Source organism: Ambystoma mexicanum, chromosome 5p (genome assembly GCF_040938575.1).
Source record: "Ambystoma mexicanum isolate Mex_15411 chromosome 5p, UKY_AmexF1_1, whole genome shotgun sequence".
NCBI lineage: Eukaryota > Metazoa > Chordata > Amphibia > Caudata > Ambystomatidae > Ambystoma > Ambystoma mexicanum.
The window spans coordinates 466,408,984-466,425,085 of NC_090930.1; the positions used below are offsets into that span (position 1 = coordinate 466,408,984).

A 16,102-nucleotide genomic window follows, 5' to 3' on the forward strand; every position below is an offset into this window, starting at 1 on the left:
TGTCGACACTGGACGGCGGTGTTAGGGAGAATTCTCTCTTTAGGCTGAATTTCCTAACCTAGTGAGTCCCCCAGCAGCTTTGCTGGATTTCTGGAGTTTGTTTTTTTCTCCTGCCAAGAGTGAGACTCTTTCTCCCACTCTTGGACATGATTTATGGTATTCCTTTGACTGGTAATGTGTTTTATGGGCTATGGGATCCTTTACTCCATAGGGTCTCATGTGTTTTTACTATGTGTGTTACACAGTACCCTCCGTGCAGTAACACAGGGGTGTCATAGTGACACCCCACCATAGACTCCATACCCTGGGACTGACTACTGTCTCCCAGGGCATGTAAAGTCACCATTGGGTTTACTAGTCCCAAATTATTAACAGAAACCAGTACAAACCATCATATTGTGGACGTACTGGTCGGGGCAATTCGATTGCCCCGGGGTCTGTTAGTCGAGGGGGCACGTCTCCGTCCCCCCTGATCGAGTTTTGGCTGGTGGCAGTGGAAACTACTTTTTATATTCGACCGCGAATATTTCCCTATGGGATTTTCCCATTGTTCGAGGCTACCAACTTTAATTATTTAATTCTCATAGCCTCGAACATACCGCTGGTTTATTTAATTAATATTAATTCTCCGGTTGGTATTTTTTGGCAAGACTCGATTCTAAAATGACATTTGTGTTCTCTTCTGGGACTCCAACCCAAGTTGAGCCCTTTGTTCCACTTTTTGGCGGGCTTCTACACAGAAGCCTCCAAAAGTGGTGCCACTCTGTCTGGGTACCACAGGGGGTTTAGGCACCCTGGACTGAGTTACCTTGGTAACTCAAGTCGCACTCTCGTGTGATTGGCCTAAGTGGTGAGCCAGCCGGCTCACCACTTAGCATGTTTGACAGCTAGGCTGAGTGAATGGGGGTATGCTGCATAAAAGCAGGGCTTTGGGGACTGGAACTTCAGAAGTCGCCACAGGACCTGAGAATCCGACGAGGGAGAAGCTGAGCCGACCTACCACGACGACACCACTGGTGGAGCCCTGCAGAACCGACTCACCACTTCCCGACGACAGAGAAGATCTCCCGGCTGGAGAAGCTTCTTCCCCTGACTGGTGGGCACAACCAGTTTACCTTTCTTCGCACCCCAGACAGGTTTGTGGTCGAACTGCCCGTGCCAAGCACCCCGGCGGCCGGATAGCCACTCACCACTGAACCGCGAATCAACGGACCGCTCCTTGTACCTGAGAAACTCTGTGGCTGGTTTCTTCCCTGGCAGTGCAACTGACTCCTGTCTTCCTCCACGACGAGATCCTCTCCTCCCCCGGACGAAGCACTGACTTGCATCCGCTGCCAGGAACAAATGCCCCCGCTGGAGTGTTCTCACCACTTTAAGGTACCGTGTCCGCCAGGCCTCCCTTTCTAAAGATTGCTACAAAGTAATAATAACTCCTTAAACTTCTGGACTGGGCTGGCCGCCTTGACCATCTAACTGGTCCCTTTCTTTGGTCCAACTGCTTTTTGAACCTTTACAAGACTTTTGTGCACTGCAACCGTGTGACCTTGGACACATTTCGTTTTGATCCTCTTAAAGCGGATCCGGCCTACTGACTCTGAATTCACGGTTTTACTTTGCCTGCCTCTCTTGTTCTGTTCTTGTAAAAGTGTTGGGATCTGTTTCAATTTGTTCTCTGCTTTTCTCTCCCTTTTTAAAACGAACTAGAGTGCCATCTACGTTAAGCGCTCACCGCTGTCTGAAAATAAGTGGGGCTTTACTTAAGACTTGTCTAATATTGTTTTAAGGGAGTGTATATCTTTTAGTGACCGTGTTTCTTAATTGCTTACTATTAGTCCCTGTGTGTTTTTCTAGATGTGGTTTTAAATAAATAATTACATCTCTTTTACACCAAGCCCTGGTCAGTGTTTACTTGTTCTATTGTGTGCTCTTGACCTATTGTGAATACTCTGTACACTGCCTAACTCTTCTTGAGGGAAGTCTGACTGCTCAGCCACAGCTACCAAGTGAATCTGTGTGGTACAGACTGCTACCAAGTGGGTTTACTGCCAAACACCTGTAGTCCTAAATCTTTTGCAGTGGTCCCAGAGGGAACTGCACAGGTTTCTGCCTAACAGGCGGCCCTCGCGGGACTATGACTCTGCGCCTCAAGCACAGTGCCCTCTGCCAAAAAATTTCCGAAGCAGCAGCAAGTCTGGCAGAAAATATCTAAGATGAGGAATACGTGGGAGGACACAATCCATTCGAAAAGATCTTACAGAAAAGTGAAGAGGAGCACTACTATAGTCCACACTGTCAGAGGCTACTTTAACATGCTTGGAGAGGGGGCATGGACTAAGAGGGGAACTCTGGGATGGTGTTAGAATTCAGGCTGTTACATACGCCCTCTGTTTTATAGTGTAGAAGAAAACAGTTCAAATTCACATTTTAATGGGAAGGAAAGGTGTAACGCACAAAAGCTATATCATTAAGAAAAATATTTTTATTATAGAAAAAAGACATAATTCTCATTAAAGCTTTGTTAAATAATACACTGATTAAGGAACAACCCTAAAACCAGGTTATCAAAAAACAGGTTGATTACATACACAACATCAATGTAAAAATAAAAAAACAACCATACCACATTAACTAAAAAAACAACATTTACCATACAAATATCAGTGAAAAATTCATTTGTTGCAATCTATATATAACCCAACATGTTTCTGTCTGTTGATTCTTAGATGTCTGACATTCATCAGGGGTAGCTCTTCTTAAAATTCTACAGTGATCGTCCCCTCCAGTCCTGGTGGGCATGGATCTGAACTTGATCCTTAATGCAATCTATAAAAACATACAACCATATTAAAAATTGTGTGTGCACCAACATTTCCCAAGATTTACCTACTTTTAATGTCATATGTCAACATTACACAAACACGGAAGCCTGAATTAATAAAGCCACCCGTACCTAGTCCCCATTCGGGAACCCTTAGCACCATAAATCTGCTGTAAACATATATACCTTGGGATCTGTGTATTCCAAGGATCCAATGTCGCCAATAATACAATCACATCCAGCCGGATATCAGCCGCTTATAATAGTAATCCTTTTCGATGGATTTGAGTAAGAACACACTAGAGAAGAAAACATAACGACACACTGTGTCACACTATAATCATACCGGAATATAAAAAGTCAAAACACCCCCTAGGAACATGCTTGCACATACCTTGCAAAATGCGGTAGCCAAATGTGTTCCTAAAAGAGAATAAACCTTTGAGGAGAATAATCAGTCTTTAACGTGAAACGGCCACTGTGTCAAGTTCTAACTCTATTATTTAAACAAATAATTTTCCTGCAGTTCCAAGGCAAGTATGTTCTCTTTTGGGAACACATTTGGCTACCGCATTTTGCAAGGTATGTGCAAGCATGTTCCTAGGGGGTGTTTTGACTTTTTATACTCCGGTATGATTATAGTGTGACACAGTGTGTCGTTATGTTTTCTTCTCTAGTGTGTTCTTACTCAAATCCATTTAAAAGGATTACTATTATAAGCGGCTGATATCCGGCTGGATGTGACTGCATTATTGGCGACATTGGATCCTTGGAATACACAGATCCCAAGGTATAGATGTTTACAGCAGATTTTTGGTGCTAAGGGTTCCTGAATGGGGTCTAGGTACGGGTGGCTTTATTAATTCAGGCTTCCGTGTTTGTGTACTGTTGACATATGACATTAAAAGTAGGTAAATCTTGGGAAATGTTGGTGCACACACAATTTTTAATATGGTTGTATGTTTTTATAGATTGCATTAGGGATCACGTTCAGATCCATGCCCACCAGGACTGGAGGGGACGATCACTGTAGAATTTTAAGAAGAGCTACCCCTGATGAATGTCAGACATCTAAGAGTCAACAGACAGAAACATGTTGAGTTATATATAGATTGCAACAAATGAATTTTTCACTGATATTTGTATGGTAAATGTTTTTTTAGTTAATGTGGTATGGTTGTTTTTTTTATTTTTACATTGATGTTGTGTATGTAATCGCCCTGTTTTTTGATAACCTGGTTTTAGGGTTGTTCCTTAATCTGTGTATTATTTAACACAGCTTTAATGAGAATTATGTCTTTTTTCTATAATAAAAATATTTTTCTTAATGATATAACTTTTGTGCGTTACACCTTTCCTTCCCATTAAAATGTGAATTTGAACTGTTTTCTTCTATACTATAAAATATTGTCTTGTGGTCCCCAGACAGTGAAAACAGTAGGTTTATGTAACAGACCTTGCTGTGGGGATTGTTTTTGTTTTGATTTGACCTCATTTGTACTGCTACATACGCCCTCCGTTACATATTTTTCTTCTAATTCCAAAGTTAACTGTGGGGCAGCTTAGGACAGAATCTGGCAACATGCTTCGTTTGTCTGCTGGCATAACAGCTCAGTGTCAGGTCTTTGTAACCTTTCCCCTTCTTTTCCTACTGAGTTATCATGTACAGTTGAACCAGAGGATGAATCTTAGAAATGATTTGCATACAGGAAGTGCTTCATTTAGTGTGGGAATGACAGTAAAACAAAGAACCACATTTCCTGGTGGTCTCATCTGGCATTCCTCTCAATAGGCAGGTAACTTTATTGAACCCCATGTGCACAAACAAATAACCTATCTGGGTTAGTTGAGTTGCAAGTATAGGTATGAGGATACAAGCTCTTGTTGAATGGTGCTGTTTCTGCACCCTAAAGCTATTACAGTAGTACCATCTTTGGAATGTGGGCAGAAAGGTGATATTTTCCCTGTGTATCCTCCACTTCCATATACATATAAGCTGAAGCACTACTAGGTTCAGGGTAGAAGTTGGATTTGTCATCTACATTAACTTGTCCTCAAAGTGACAAGTTGCTTGGGTTTTGATAGTCTAGGTTGAGGGTTATTGCAGGAGTCCCCTGGGCACTGGCCATATATCATATACACATCGTGGCTGAGGAGATCGCAGGAGCTAGCGGAATCCCTCTCTGTATCCAGCACAGTCTTTCAATGTCTCTTTTGGTAACCAGTTACTGGGAGTCTGATCACAGATGTAGTTCCTATCAGTAAGATAGATTTCCTAAATAAAACATTTTGGAATCTGGTGCGGTAATGCATTATCTGATGGAATCTGAAACTAAACCTTCAGCAGTCTGAACAGGTTTTGGCTGGACTGGGGTTTCAGTATTATCTACCATTCTGGTACTTCATGTGGAAGCCTCTATGACTGGAAAGCATTCACAGTCTTCTGGACCTGAGAGAACAGCCATCCCTTCCTGGGTTTGGTCATGAATGAAGAAGTCTTGATCTCGAGCGGTCTTCTTTGTCGCCCAATTTCTTCCCACTAGCAATGCTTGTCAAGGTTTGTTTTCTGGGTTTTTAGTATCCAGAGGCAGAAATAGAAGGGCACAGTTTTCATTCACGATTCCATGATATCTGACATGTTGGGAGATTGTGAAAATAGGACAAAAATTAAATAGATATAATACATTACATGTGAAAACATGTTTTCTACATCAACCATCATAATAACCGTTTTACTTTGTGTGTTCTTCATTACCTGATTGGCTACTGCTTTAAAATTGAAGCAGAGCGGCACTCCCTTTGACTGAAGAGGGCCAAATCCAGATGGCTTGGTTCGTTTAACTGGTGTATAGGTTCGCTTAACTGGTGTGTAGGCTCTATCAAAAGACAAATGTTATGCAGTTACTTAAATTGGCCAGTTACTACTTGTAGAGTGACATTTCAAGCAAGTACTTCAGATTAACATGGAGGACATCATCAAGGCCACAGCACAGATACGCATCGCTGGATTTTGTGAATTATGATATATGTCATTTATAACGCACCGGTAGACAAGTGTTTCTAGGTGGGACAAGACAAGGGAGGGAAGCCAAAGGGAGGATAAGACAAACAATCTTACTAGGCCTTGTGTCATTCAGATCGTGCAAGTGTGACAATGCAAAGTGCAGGGAAAGGGAGAGGGAGGCAGTGCCAGGGAGGGGGAAGTGCAGTCAGGGCAGCGCGGCTCTGGGTAAGTGCAAGGAGGCGGGGGACTATAGGGTTACAGCCCGGAGGCAGTGCAGGGGAGACTAATCATGGAGGAGCCTGGTACCCAGTGAGCCTAGGAGGGTAGCCGAGCAATCAGTCGGCGCAGTAGAACAGGTAGGTCAGCAGGTGAGAGAGCAAGTGAAAGCAGAGGAGACAATGAAGGTCTTGGGCTGCTTCTGGAACTTTAGGTGGTCCGGCTCAAGTTTGAGAGGGGCAGGGAGACCGTTCCAGAGGGAGGCACTTGCGGAGGAGAGATATCTACCCCCCACTCTCTGCCTGGAGAAGCGGCTGACCCTCAGAGTTTGGAGTAGTTGAGCAAAGGGCTCGAGAAGGAAGGTATTTTGGAAGAGAGTTGGATGCAGTGTGGTCCCCGGCCTCCAGAAAGCCTTGTGGACGAGGAAAAGGGTCTTGACTGATCCTTGAAGAAAACCTCTGAGCATATCCAAATCTAGCCCTCACACTAAACAATCTAAAACAATAAATAAATAAAAGATTATCAAACAATGAAGGTCTTGATTGACCTCTGCTTGATCTGGGCAGATTCTTCTCCTGTAGAAATGTCCAAAGTCAATTTCGCCAAAAGTAAACAAAGTCTCAAATAAGTTATTGAAAAGTTCCCAAATAAATAAAAAGTCACTCAAACAAAAATCCACAGGTAACGGTTTCATCTTCTCTGGATGAAAAGCTCCCTTTTTTTTAAAGTTCCATAAAGAATACAGCACCAACGGTAATCCTGGATAAAGCTCAAACAAAAAAAAAATGCCACTTACGCTTTAATACAGCTTTCCTTTCTGCAGCGTCTTGTATGCTTTTTGTCAGAATATATCTTTTAAGGAAATTGCTCTCTGTGACAACTTCCTTTTATCAGTGTTACTGCGAGAGCAGGCTTCTCTGTCTCGCAGACAGCTTCTACTTCAACTTCTTCAACATGTAACAGTTCTGACTAATTTCAAGACAACCACAGTTCATCATCTGCTGCTACAACGGGATATTGTGGAAATGTTATTAGGCAACTTAAACAAGAATCTTCCTGCAGGTTGGCACGGAACTCTTCTTTCCACTTCTACCAGAAAGGTCAGCCTCTTTGCCAATTCTCCCAAGTCTTTTAGCTACCACAAAATCTGCTTCAGTTTCTGACTGCCACAATGTCAGCTTTTCTGATGCATAATTGTTTCTTATTACAAGCACCCAGCTCCCTTACCAGCTTCATATGCATCTGTGTCTCCAGGGTTTACCACAAACCTGTAATGCCTCTCCACGTTTCATAAGCCTTCCTTACCCTAATATTAGAGAACCCTGGGTTAGTATCAGTTTCAACAACTGATAGACAACATACTCCAGTTCATATTTTGGCTGTTTCCTTGTGGGAGGTTTGTAGTAAAGTGACTCCCAGCCTTCTTAGGTTGACTTGCTAGGTTTATTACCAGCTTCATTGGTATCATTACAAGCAGTCAATCAGGTTACATATAAGTTACAGGTAGGACACATAAAACACCGGCAGCCCATCACCCAGGCCTCTGGCTGAACAACTGACCAAGTTAGAACATTCACCCATGCATTCCATCACTCAGGCATAAACGCTCCACATGACATCACAACATTCCTTCTGCAAAGCCAAGCCATACACAACACATCTCCTCCCTTTACATTGCACATCACACACAGAAAAGCGTTACACAACACATCTCCCCTCTTCCGATAACAGGGCAAGACATTACACAAAACATCTCCACAGACACCAACCCGCATCATCAGGGCTAGCACACAACACGTGCTCTGTCACTCTACCACTCCCCTCATACGCGATGCACTGGCCAGGCACACCAGGACCAACAACCAACATCACTGTCACACTTCGGACCCTGATGAGGGTGGAAAGAGTCATAGAAGCGCGCACACAGTACAGCTAAACACAGCCGCACTACATGTGCACAGAGAAAAAAATCTAATTATTTGTGGTAAATCAACCACAAAGTCGGGGTAGTGTTTGACCATGCAATGCCTAATACCACAGACATGCCCATACCAAAGTCGGGGGCGCTACCACCCGTACACATAACCCTACACCTACTGAGGGCGCTACCACATAGATACCAAACAAATCACTTTGCATGACTAACTTCAGTCACACCCCGACAATTGGTGGCGCTACCACCTCACACAGCCATACATGGAATAACCATGCATAACCTATTATAGTCACGCCCCGACAGAACTAGTGGCGCTACCGCCAGTAACACACGTACTCTGTTTAACCATGCGTGACTCATCACAATCACGCCCCACCAAACTGTAGGCGATACCCCCAGATACCATACCATATCACTACCTCTCAAATACCCTTGTGGCATACCCAGCCACATCCATAATGAATGTTAGGCTGAAGGCGCTACCCCCAGCAACCATATTGAGAGGTAAAACGTGCTGACCTGGCATTCACACCATCAGCAACCATACTTATAAATTTCATATAAGCTTCACCCAAAGCCAAAAACATGGGAGGCGCTACCCCCTCAATCACCAGACAACCATATCAACACCCATACAAGGGATACTTGAAGGCGCTACCCCCAAAATGCCTAAACTGCCCGGATCCATACAGATCTTCCATACCCTACTCCATACATCACATATTACACAATATGTAGTTCACACTGCAATATTTTCAGCATTAGTTTGGATGCATTTCTTAAGACACTATATATGTCATGAAGCCCAAACCAAATCCATTCCTAAAAGTCCATGTCGCTATTTAGCGACCTAAATGCTGAAAATCCTCAAAAAGTTACATCTAGTCTCTAAAACATTAGATGTCATGAACCCGACCCAAATCCAATCCTAAAAGTCCATGTTGTCAGATAACAGTCCATGTTGTCAACTAAAAGTCCATGTTGTCATGGGACAACATAAATGCTGAAAATCCTCAAAGAAGTCAAAACTAACCATTCAGGAAACACCGACTTCCATACTCATTTTGGACCATACCATAAACTTTACTCCTTACCAAAAGTCCATGTCGCTTGCTGCGACCCTAAACTGCAAATCCTCAAGAGGGAACAAGTTACTTACCTGTAACTGTTGTTCTCCAGCATGGGTCTGGCATGGATTCACATGCTCATGAATATTCCCCGTCGTCAGGCCGGGAATCCTCGGTATAGAAAAAAATCAGTATCAGTTTAGTTTCTGATCTCTCTTTCTTAGTAGTAACCAATCACTGGTCTGTGGGTCATACTGCCCCCAGCCAATGACTGCCCTCTCCCCAAGCCCCGCCTCTGGCAGCCATCCTCAGATTTGGTAGCACGTAAAGTGACAGTATGACCAAGTGAAGAGCCGCAGAGGGGTAGGCGGGAGGGTTCGCATGTGAATCCATGCCAGACCCATGCTGGAGAATAACAGTTACAGGTAAGTAACTCGTTCCTTCTCCAGCATGGGGTCTGGCAGGGATTCACATGCTCATGAATATAATAATACATAACAATATACACATGCACAACCATGGGAGGTGGCAACAGGCTCAACATTAAGCAATACAAAAAAAAACCTCAACATTAAGCATCTCTTACCTCCTCACCAGGCTCATCTTAAGCAAACAGGTTGTACAGCACTGCTTGGCCGACCCTGGACTCCTCCATGGAGTCCCGATCGACCCAGTAGAATCTCGTGAAGGTGTGCGTCGACCTCCACGTCGCAGCCCTGCAGATGTCGAGCAGGGGCACACCAGATAGGAATGCCGTGGTAGCAGCGATCGCTCTGGTTGAGTGGGCTCTCGGACGGCCGGGCAGCGGTCGGTTTGCCAACCGGTGACAGTGCATGATGCAGCCGGAGAGCCATCTGGAAATGGAAGCCTTCGAGAGAGCTTTCCCTTGATTCACAGGTCCAAAGTTTACAAACAGCTGTGATGTCTTCTGAAAACTCTTCGTGCGGTCCACGTAGAACTTCAGCGCTCTAGCTATGTCCAGCGAGTGCAGAGTCCTCTCAGCCGGCGACGAAGGCGACGGGAAGAAAACTGGCAACACCAAGGGTTCGTTGAGGTGGAAGTCCGAAGGCACCTTGGACATGAAGGAGGGGTGTGTCCTCAGCACCACCCTCGTGTCGTGAAAGGTCAAGTATGGTGGCTTGCAAGATAGGGCCTGGATCTCTCACACTCGTCGTGCGGAGGTGATGGCCACGAGAAATGCTGTCTTCCACGGCAGAAACTTCAACGGTGCCGAATGCATAGGCTCAAATGGAGCCCCCATGAGCCTGGTCAGCACCACGTTGAGCTCCCACGCCGGGGCAGGGGCCTTCACCGGCGGGAACGATCGGAATAGTCCCTTCATGAATTCCTTCACCAGTCGATGAGACCACAAGGACGCCCGTCCCATAGTTCTGGTGTATCGTGAGATGGCGGCCAGATGTATCTTGATAGAAGCGTGAGCTAGTCCAGCCTTGGCCAATGACAGTAGATACGGCAATACTTGAGGGGCCGTAATCCACAGAGGGTTAATCTTCTGTGCACGGCACCAGACAGAGAACCTCTTCCATTTATGTCCGTAGCACTTGAGAGTTGAGGACACCCTGGCCTTTGCAAGAACCTCTCTGCAGTCGGCTGGGATGTCGTACCCTCCAAACTCTAGTGCTGCAGGAGCCAGGCCTGCAAGTTCAGCGACTCTAGGTTGTGATGACGAATGGCGCCTCCTTCTCTGGAGAGAAGATCCGCGTCCGACGGCAGCTTGACTGGTGTGGACGCTGACAAGTCCAGAAGGTCCGGGAACCAGATGTCTCGGCCACGCCGGTGTGACGAGGATCATCCCGCACCGGGACCTCTTGAGCTGGTTGATGAGCTGGAGCAGCAACGGAGGGAACACATAAAGAAAGCATCACTCATGCTCCTCGGCTGTGGGAACCTGCTGGCGAACCTCCGGCACTTGGAGTTCGTCGCCGTCGCCAAGAGATCGATCTGGGGTTCGCCCCATCGTCGGAAGAGTCGATCCACTTGATCCTGGTGTAGTTCCCACTCGTGGCACGAGCGCAGCTCTCTGCTGAGTGAGTCGGTGATGGTGTTTTTTATTCCTGCCAGATGAAAAGGCACCAGAAACATCCCTTGGGCGACGGCCCAATGCCACAGATCCTGGGCTTCCTTGGATAGGGCAGGGGATCTGGTTCCGCCCTGCTTCCGGATGTAGAACATCGTGGTGGTGTTGTCGGTGAAGATCCTCACCACCTTGCCCTTGAGGGACGGAAGAAAAGACCTGAGGGCCCAGAACACTGCGCGGAGCTCCAAGATGTTGATGTGGAGTGACTTCTCCTCCGGGAGCCGAAGGCCTCTCGCGTGAAGATATCCAGAGTGCGCTCCCCAACCTTCCAGGGAGGCATCCGTTGTCACTGTCACCTGGTGAGCTGGGGCCTGAAAGTCTGTGCCTGCCGATAGATGAGAGCGGGTACTGAAGGAACGTCTCGTTGAGTGGGATCCTGTCCTCGAAGCTGCCCGTCGACTGGACCCAGCGGGCGTCGAGGAACTCTTGTAAGGGGCGCATCCGAAGTCTGCAAAGGCGCACCAGATAAATGCAGGAGGACATCATCCCGAAGAGGGACTTGATAGATCTTACCTTGGCCATGTCTGTGGCCAGCAGACGCTGCACCTTGCCCAGGATGGTCCTGGTCCTTTCTTCCGACGGTGAGGCCAGCCGCGCCACTGTGTCGAGCTTGGCTCCCAGAAACAGGGCGACTTGCGACGGGACCAGGTGGGATTTAGGAAAGTTGATGGAGAACCCCAGATCCGTGAGCAGCTGGACGGTCTTCGCAGTGTGCTCCACGGCAAGCTCCCTTGTCTTTGCCCTGATGAGCCAGTCGTCCAGGTAGGGGTAGACGTGGATCCCCTGTAGGCGCAGCCGCGCCGCCACCGGTGCGAGGCACTTGGTGAACACCCTGGGTGCCGACTTCAATCCGAACGGGAGGGCCTTGAACTGGTAGTGCCGCCCTTGGACCACGAACCTGAGGAACTTTCGGTGTCTTTTTAGAATGGGGATGTGGAAGTACGCCTCCTCCAAGTCCAACGACGAGAGGAAATCGCCCTCCTCCAGCTGTCCAAGCACATGCTGGAGGGGGACCATCCGGAACTTCTGTGCCTTGATGTACTTGTTCACTCGTCGCAGGTCCAGGATGGGACGCCATCCTCCTGTCTTCTTTACGAGGAAGTACCTTGAGTAAACTCCGGAGCCCCGAAGCCTCTTTGGGACGAGCTTGATGGCACTTTTGAGCATCGCCCTTACTTCCAACAGTAGTTGAGGGATGTGATTTTCCTTCCTGGCCACGGGTGGAACGCGAGGGCACTTCTTCTGGAACTCGAGGGTGTGCCCTTGGGCAAGCGCGTCCAGCACCCAAAGGTCAGTGGAGATGGACTCCCACACGCTGACGAACCTCGTCAGCCGGCCTCCCACTGGGGCAATTCGGCGGGGGCCCAACCCCACGGTCGGTTCAATCTTGTTTGGAGGCCGCCTTGCCTCCTTGACCTCCCTGTCGACGACGACGGGCACCACCTGACTTGCCGTGTCCCCTGTAGGCCTCCTGAGACGAAGATCTTGCCGCTTGGCGGTACGTCGAGGAGCCACTGCCGGATCCCTTGGAGGCACCTTGTCTGCCTCCGGCGCTCGGAAAGGACGGCCGTCGTTGTTGGAGCACTCACAGTGCCCGGGCAGTCTCCGTGTCTGTCTTGAAAGCCTGAAGGGACTCATCAACCGCCTTTCCAAACAGGTTGTTCCCGTCGAAGGGCATGTCCAAAACTTTGGCTAGTACGTCCTGGTGGAAATCCGTCGCCTTGAGCCATCCTCGTCGTCTCAGGCAAACGCTGTTGCCCAACTGACGGAAACCGGTGTCAGCGATGTCCGTTGCCACCGTGATGGCGTGGTCCGAAGCAATCTCACCTTCCTGCAAGATTTCAAGGGCCTCAGCCCTTTCGGCGTCCGGAAGGAAGTCCAATAGAGGGGCGATTTTGAACCACAACTCCCTGTCGTAGTGGGCTACATAGCCAGGGCGTTGGCCGCCTTGATAGTCGTCGCTGCGGATGAGATGACCAGTCGTCCCATCGTGTCCAGCTTCCTGCCCTCGCCGTCTGGCGGGGAAGTTGATATCGAGGCCGATGCCCCCCCAGCTTTCTTCTTTGCCGCTGCCGAGACGACCGAATCCGGGGTAGGTTGTGCCCGAAGGCACAAGGGGGCAGTGTCGGGGACCCGGTAATTCTTCTCGTACCGGTCCCACTTTGCAGGCGCCGTGGCAGGGTTCTTGAGGAGGGAGAGCACCTCATCCCAGATGTCATCCAGAAGTGGTACGGCGAGGACCGTCTTCCTTTTAGCCTTTGGTAAAGGAACCCTTTTTCTTCTCTTCGGGGCAGAGCTGGAAGAGCTCGGATGCCCTGGAAATCATGGCATGGAAGGCTCCAATCTCGTCGGGCGGGGACGCCCGAGCAGGGGGCGATGGGGGACACGTCCCGTCGTCGCCTCCATCGTCATCTGTACCTGTCGTAGCCGTGTCCATGCCTGTATCATCCCCGTGGGTAGTTGACAGGGGGGCAAGGCAGAGCGGGCCGCAGAGGTGGGAGAGGTGGCGGAGGATGCGTCCTCTTCTTATGCAGTGGACTTTCCGAAGGTACCAGCTCCGGTTCCCCCATCGGGTCTGGTTCAGGTACCTCCGTCGGGGGGAGGGGCAACCTTGTCCTTATTTCCGGGCATAAGGACTGAATTGCTGACAAAATGGCCCCCGAAGTGTCCTGCGGCACCGGAAACGACGGGCGCGAGGGCTCTTGAGGAACCTGGTCGGCGACACCGTCGCTCTCGTCGTCGCCCTCGTGGGGATCCCTCCCGATGGGCTGGGCCTCCTCCACAACTTCGATGAGCTCTTCTTCAGAGGTCGTGTCCGTATCCACGATGGCCACCTGCCCCTCCCCCTCCTTTTCCAACAGGGACTTCGTAGGCGTCTTCTCGATGGGCCTGAAAGATGACTCCCTCCGCAGTCGGAATGGAGACTCTGGATCCTGAGGTCGCCTCCACTGGCGTAGCCTCCACAGGCTGAGCCAGGGCCGCTGCGACATCCTCAATCAAGGTCTTAGAAGGGTGAATTAAGGCCATCGTCACCTTATGCACGCCTGGGGCCTTCACCTTGTGGGGAGGGTCCGAGCCTCACTCCCCTCTGCCGGAATCTTCGAGATCGACCGGGGCCTCTCCAGAAGCTTCGCCGGGTTCTCGGACTTCCTCTTACCCGAGCCAGAGCGTTGGCTCGTGGTTGATGGCGCCGGGGAGGATGCGCCCTGCCTGGCAGCCAAGGAGCCCGACCGTTGGGCGCTCCCGGTGCCCGCGGACTCGCGGTGCTTGGCCTTTTGTTGGGCCCCCGTCGCCGGGGCGCCCTCACAGGACTTAGAAGACCGCTCGGACTTCTTCTTCTCGCCTGACGGGCTCTTACCTTCCAGCCAGTTGGCGAGACGGAGGTGGCGATCCTTCATGGCCCGCTCCGACATGTTCCCACAAAACTTACAGTCCTTCTCCACGTGCGTCTTGTCCTCAAGGAGACAGTAGAGGCATAACGAATGCTCGTCCTCCTTGAACACATTCTGAAGCTGGCATCCAGGCAGGTCCTGAACAGCTTCCCGGGCATCGAGCTTCCTTTCTCCTGGGCCATGTCTGGGGTAGGCCTCGGAACTTCTGGAATCCTCCAAAAGCGTAACTCGACGAAATCTTCACCCTTGAGGGGCGTAGAAAACTCTGAAACGGGTCCCCGTTGATCGGATGTAGAAACGGTGGAGCTTGAGGCTCTTTTTAACCGAAAAATGAGAAAAATCTCCTGAAAAAACATGAAAACGCAGCAAAAGCTCGAGAGCTACAGCACGAGGACTCCCAACACTTGAACGTGCGGTAAAAATCTGAGGATGGCTGCCAAAGGCGGGGCTTAGGGAGAGGGCAGTCATTGGCTGGGGGCAGTTAGACCCAGAGACCAGTGATTGGTTACTACTAAGAAAGACAGATCAGAAACGAAACTGATACTGATTTTTTCTATACCGAGGATTCCCGGCCTGACGACAGGGAATATTCATGAGCATGTAAATCCATGCCAGACCCCATGCTGGAGAAGAACAAGTTACTTCTTACCTTGTAACGTTCTTTCGATGGGATGTTTCTCCGACGTATTCCTTATCTTAAATATCTCTTTCCAGCTTTGCTGGCCTCGGAAATTTTTTCTCTAGAGGGCGCTGCGCGTCGACGTCCGTCGAGTCGATGTCCCTCGACAGCCGCTGTATCGACGTCAACGTCATCCTGCCTATAAAGGCCGCGCGCAGCGTCCGTTGCTCAGTTCCGTTTTGTAGCCCACAATAATTCTTTCTGGACTAGACTAATCACCTTCAAGGAGCGTAAGCTGCAACAACAAGGGAAGTAGTACTGCGGGGATGGATGGGAGGGTCGATAAGGAATACGTCAGAGGAACATCCCATCGAAAGAACGTTACAAGACAAGAAGTAACTTGTTCTTCGAAGGGATTGTGTCCTCCGACGTATTCCTCATCTTAGATAAGCTCCCATAGCAGTATTCTGTTATTGGAGGTGGGAGTACTGACTTCATGCTTCCTCTTATTGATGAATAGAGTGCAATACTGCCCTTCCAAACCTAGTCTCTTGACTGGAGGAGGAATCCAAGTTGTAAAACCGTGTAAAGGTATGGACGGACGACCATGTGGCAGCCGCACATATGTCTCTAACCGGCACTCCTCTTTTGAGGGCCAATGAAGCTGCGATACCTCTGGTCGAATGAGCCCTAAGATTTTGAGGGGGCTCTTTTCCAGCCAGTTTATAACATTCCAAAATGGCTAAAATGATCCATCTGGAAATGGTCTGCTTAGTTATCGGTAACCCCAGCTTATGACCTGCGTAGCCTACAAACAGCTGGTCTGCTTGTCTTATCCTAGCTAGTCTACTAATGTAAAAACTTAAAGCCCTTCTTGGGTGCAGCCTGTCTAACCTCTCTTCCTCTTTCCCCGGATGAGGAGGAGGATAGAAAGATGGAAGGGTAATCTTCT

General features: G+C 48.8%; 1 protein-coding gene across 3 annotated transcripts in view; it reads right to left on the bottom strand.

Annotated features, from left to right (window-relative positions):
* The window catches only part of LOC138481024 (UAP56-interacting factor-like), an 802,147-nt gene that overhangs the window by 128,078 nt on the left and 657,967 nt on the right, over window positions 1-16,102 (bottom strand). For 2 of the 3 annotated variants that reach the window (XR_011274186.1, XM_069612875.1), the window contains exon 8: window positions 5,574-5,694. Coding sequence is in view for 2 of the 3 variants with exons in the window: in XM_069612875.1 (XP_069468976.1) it covers window positions 5,574-5,694 (121 nt within the window). In the remaining variant the exon portion in view is untranslated. Of the gene's footprint in view, window positions 1-5,573; window positions 5,695-6,585; window positions 6,614-16,102 lie in introns of all 3 variants that reach the window. The other variant, XM_069612876.1, reaches the window with a different exon arrangement.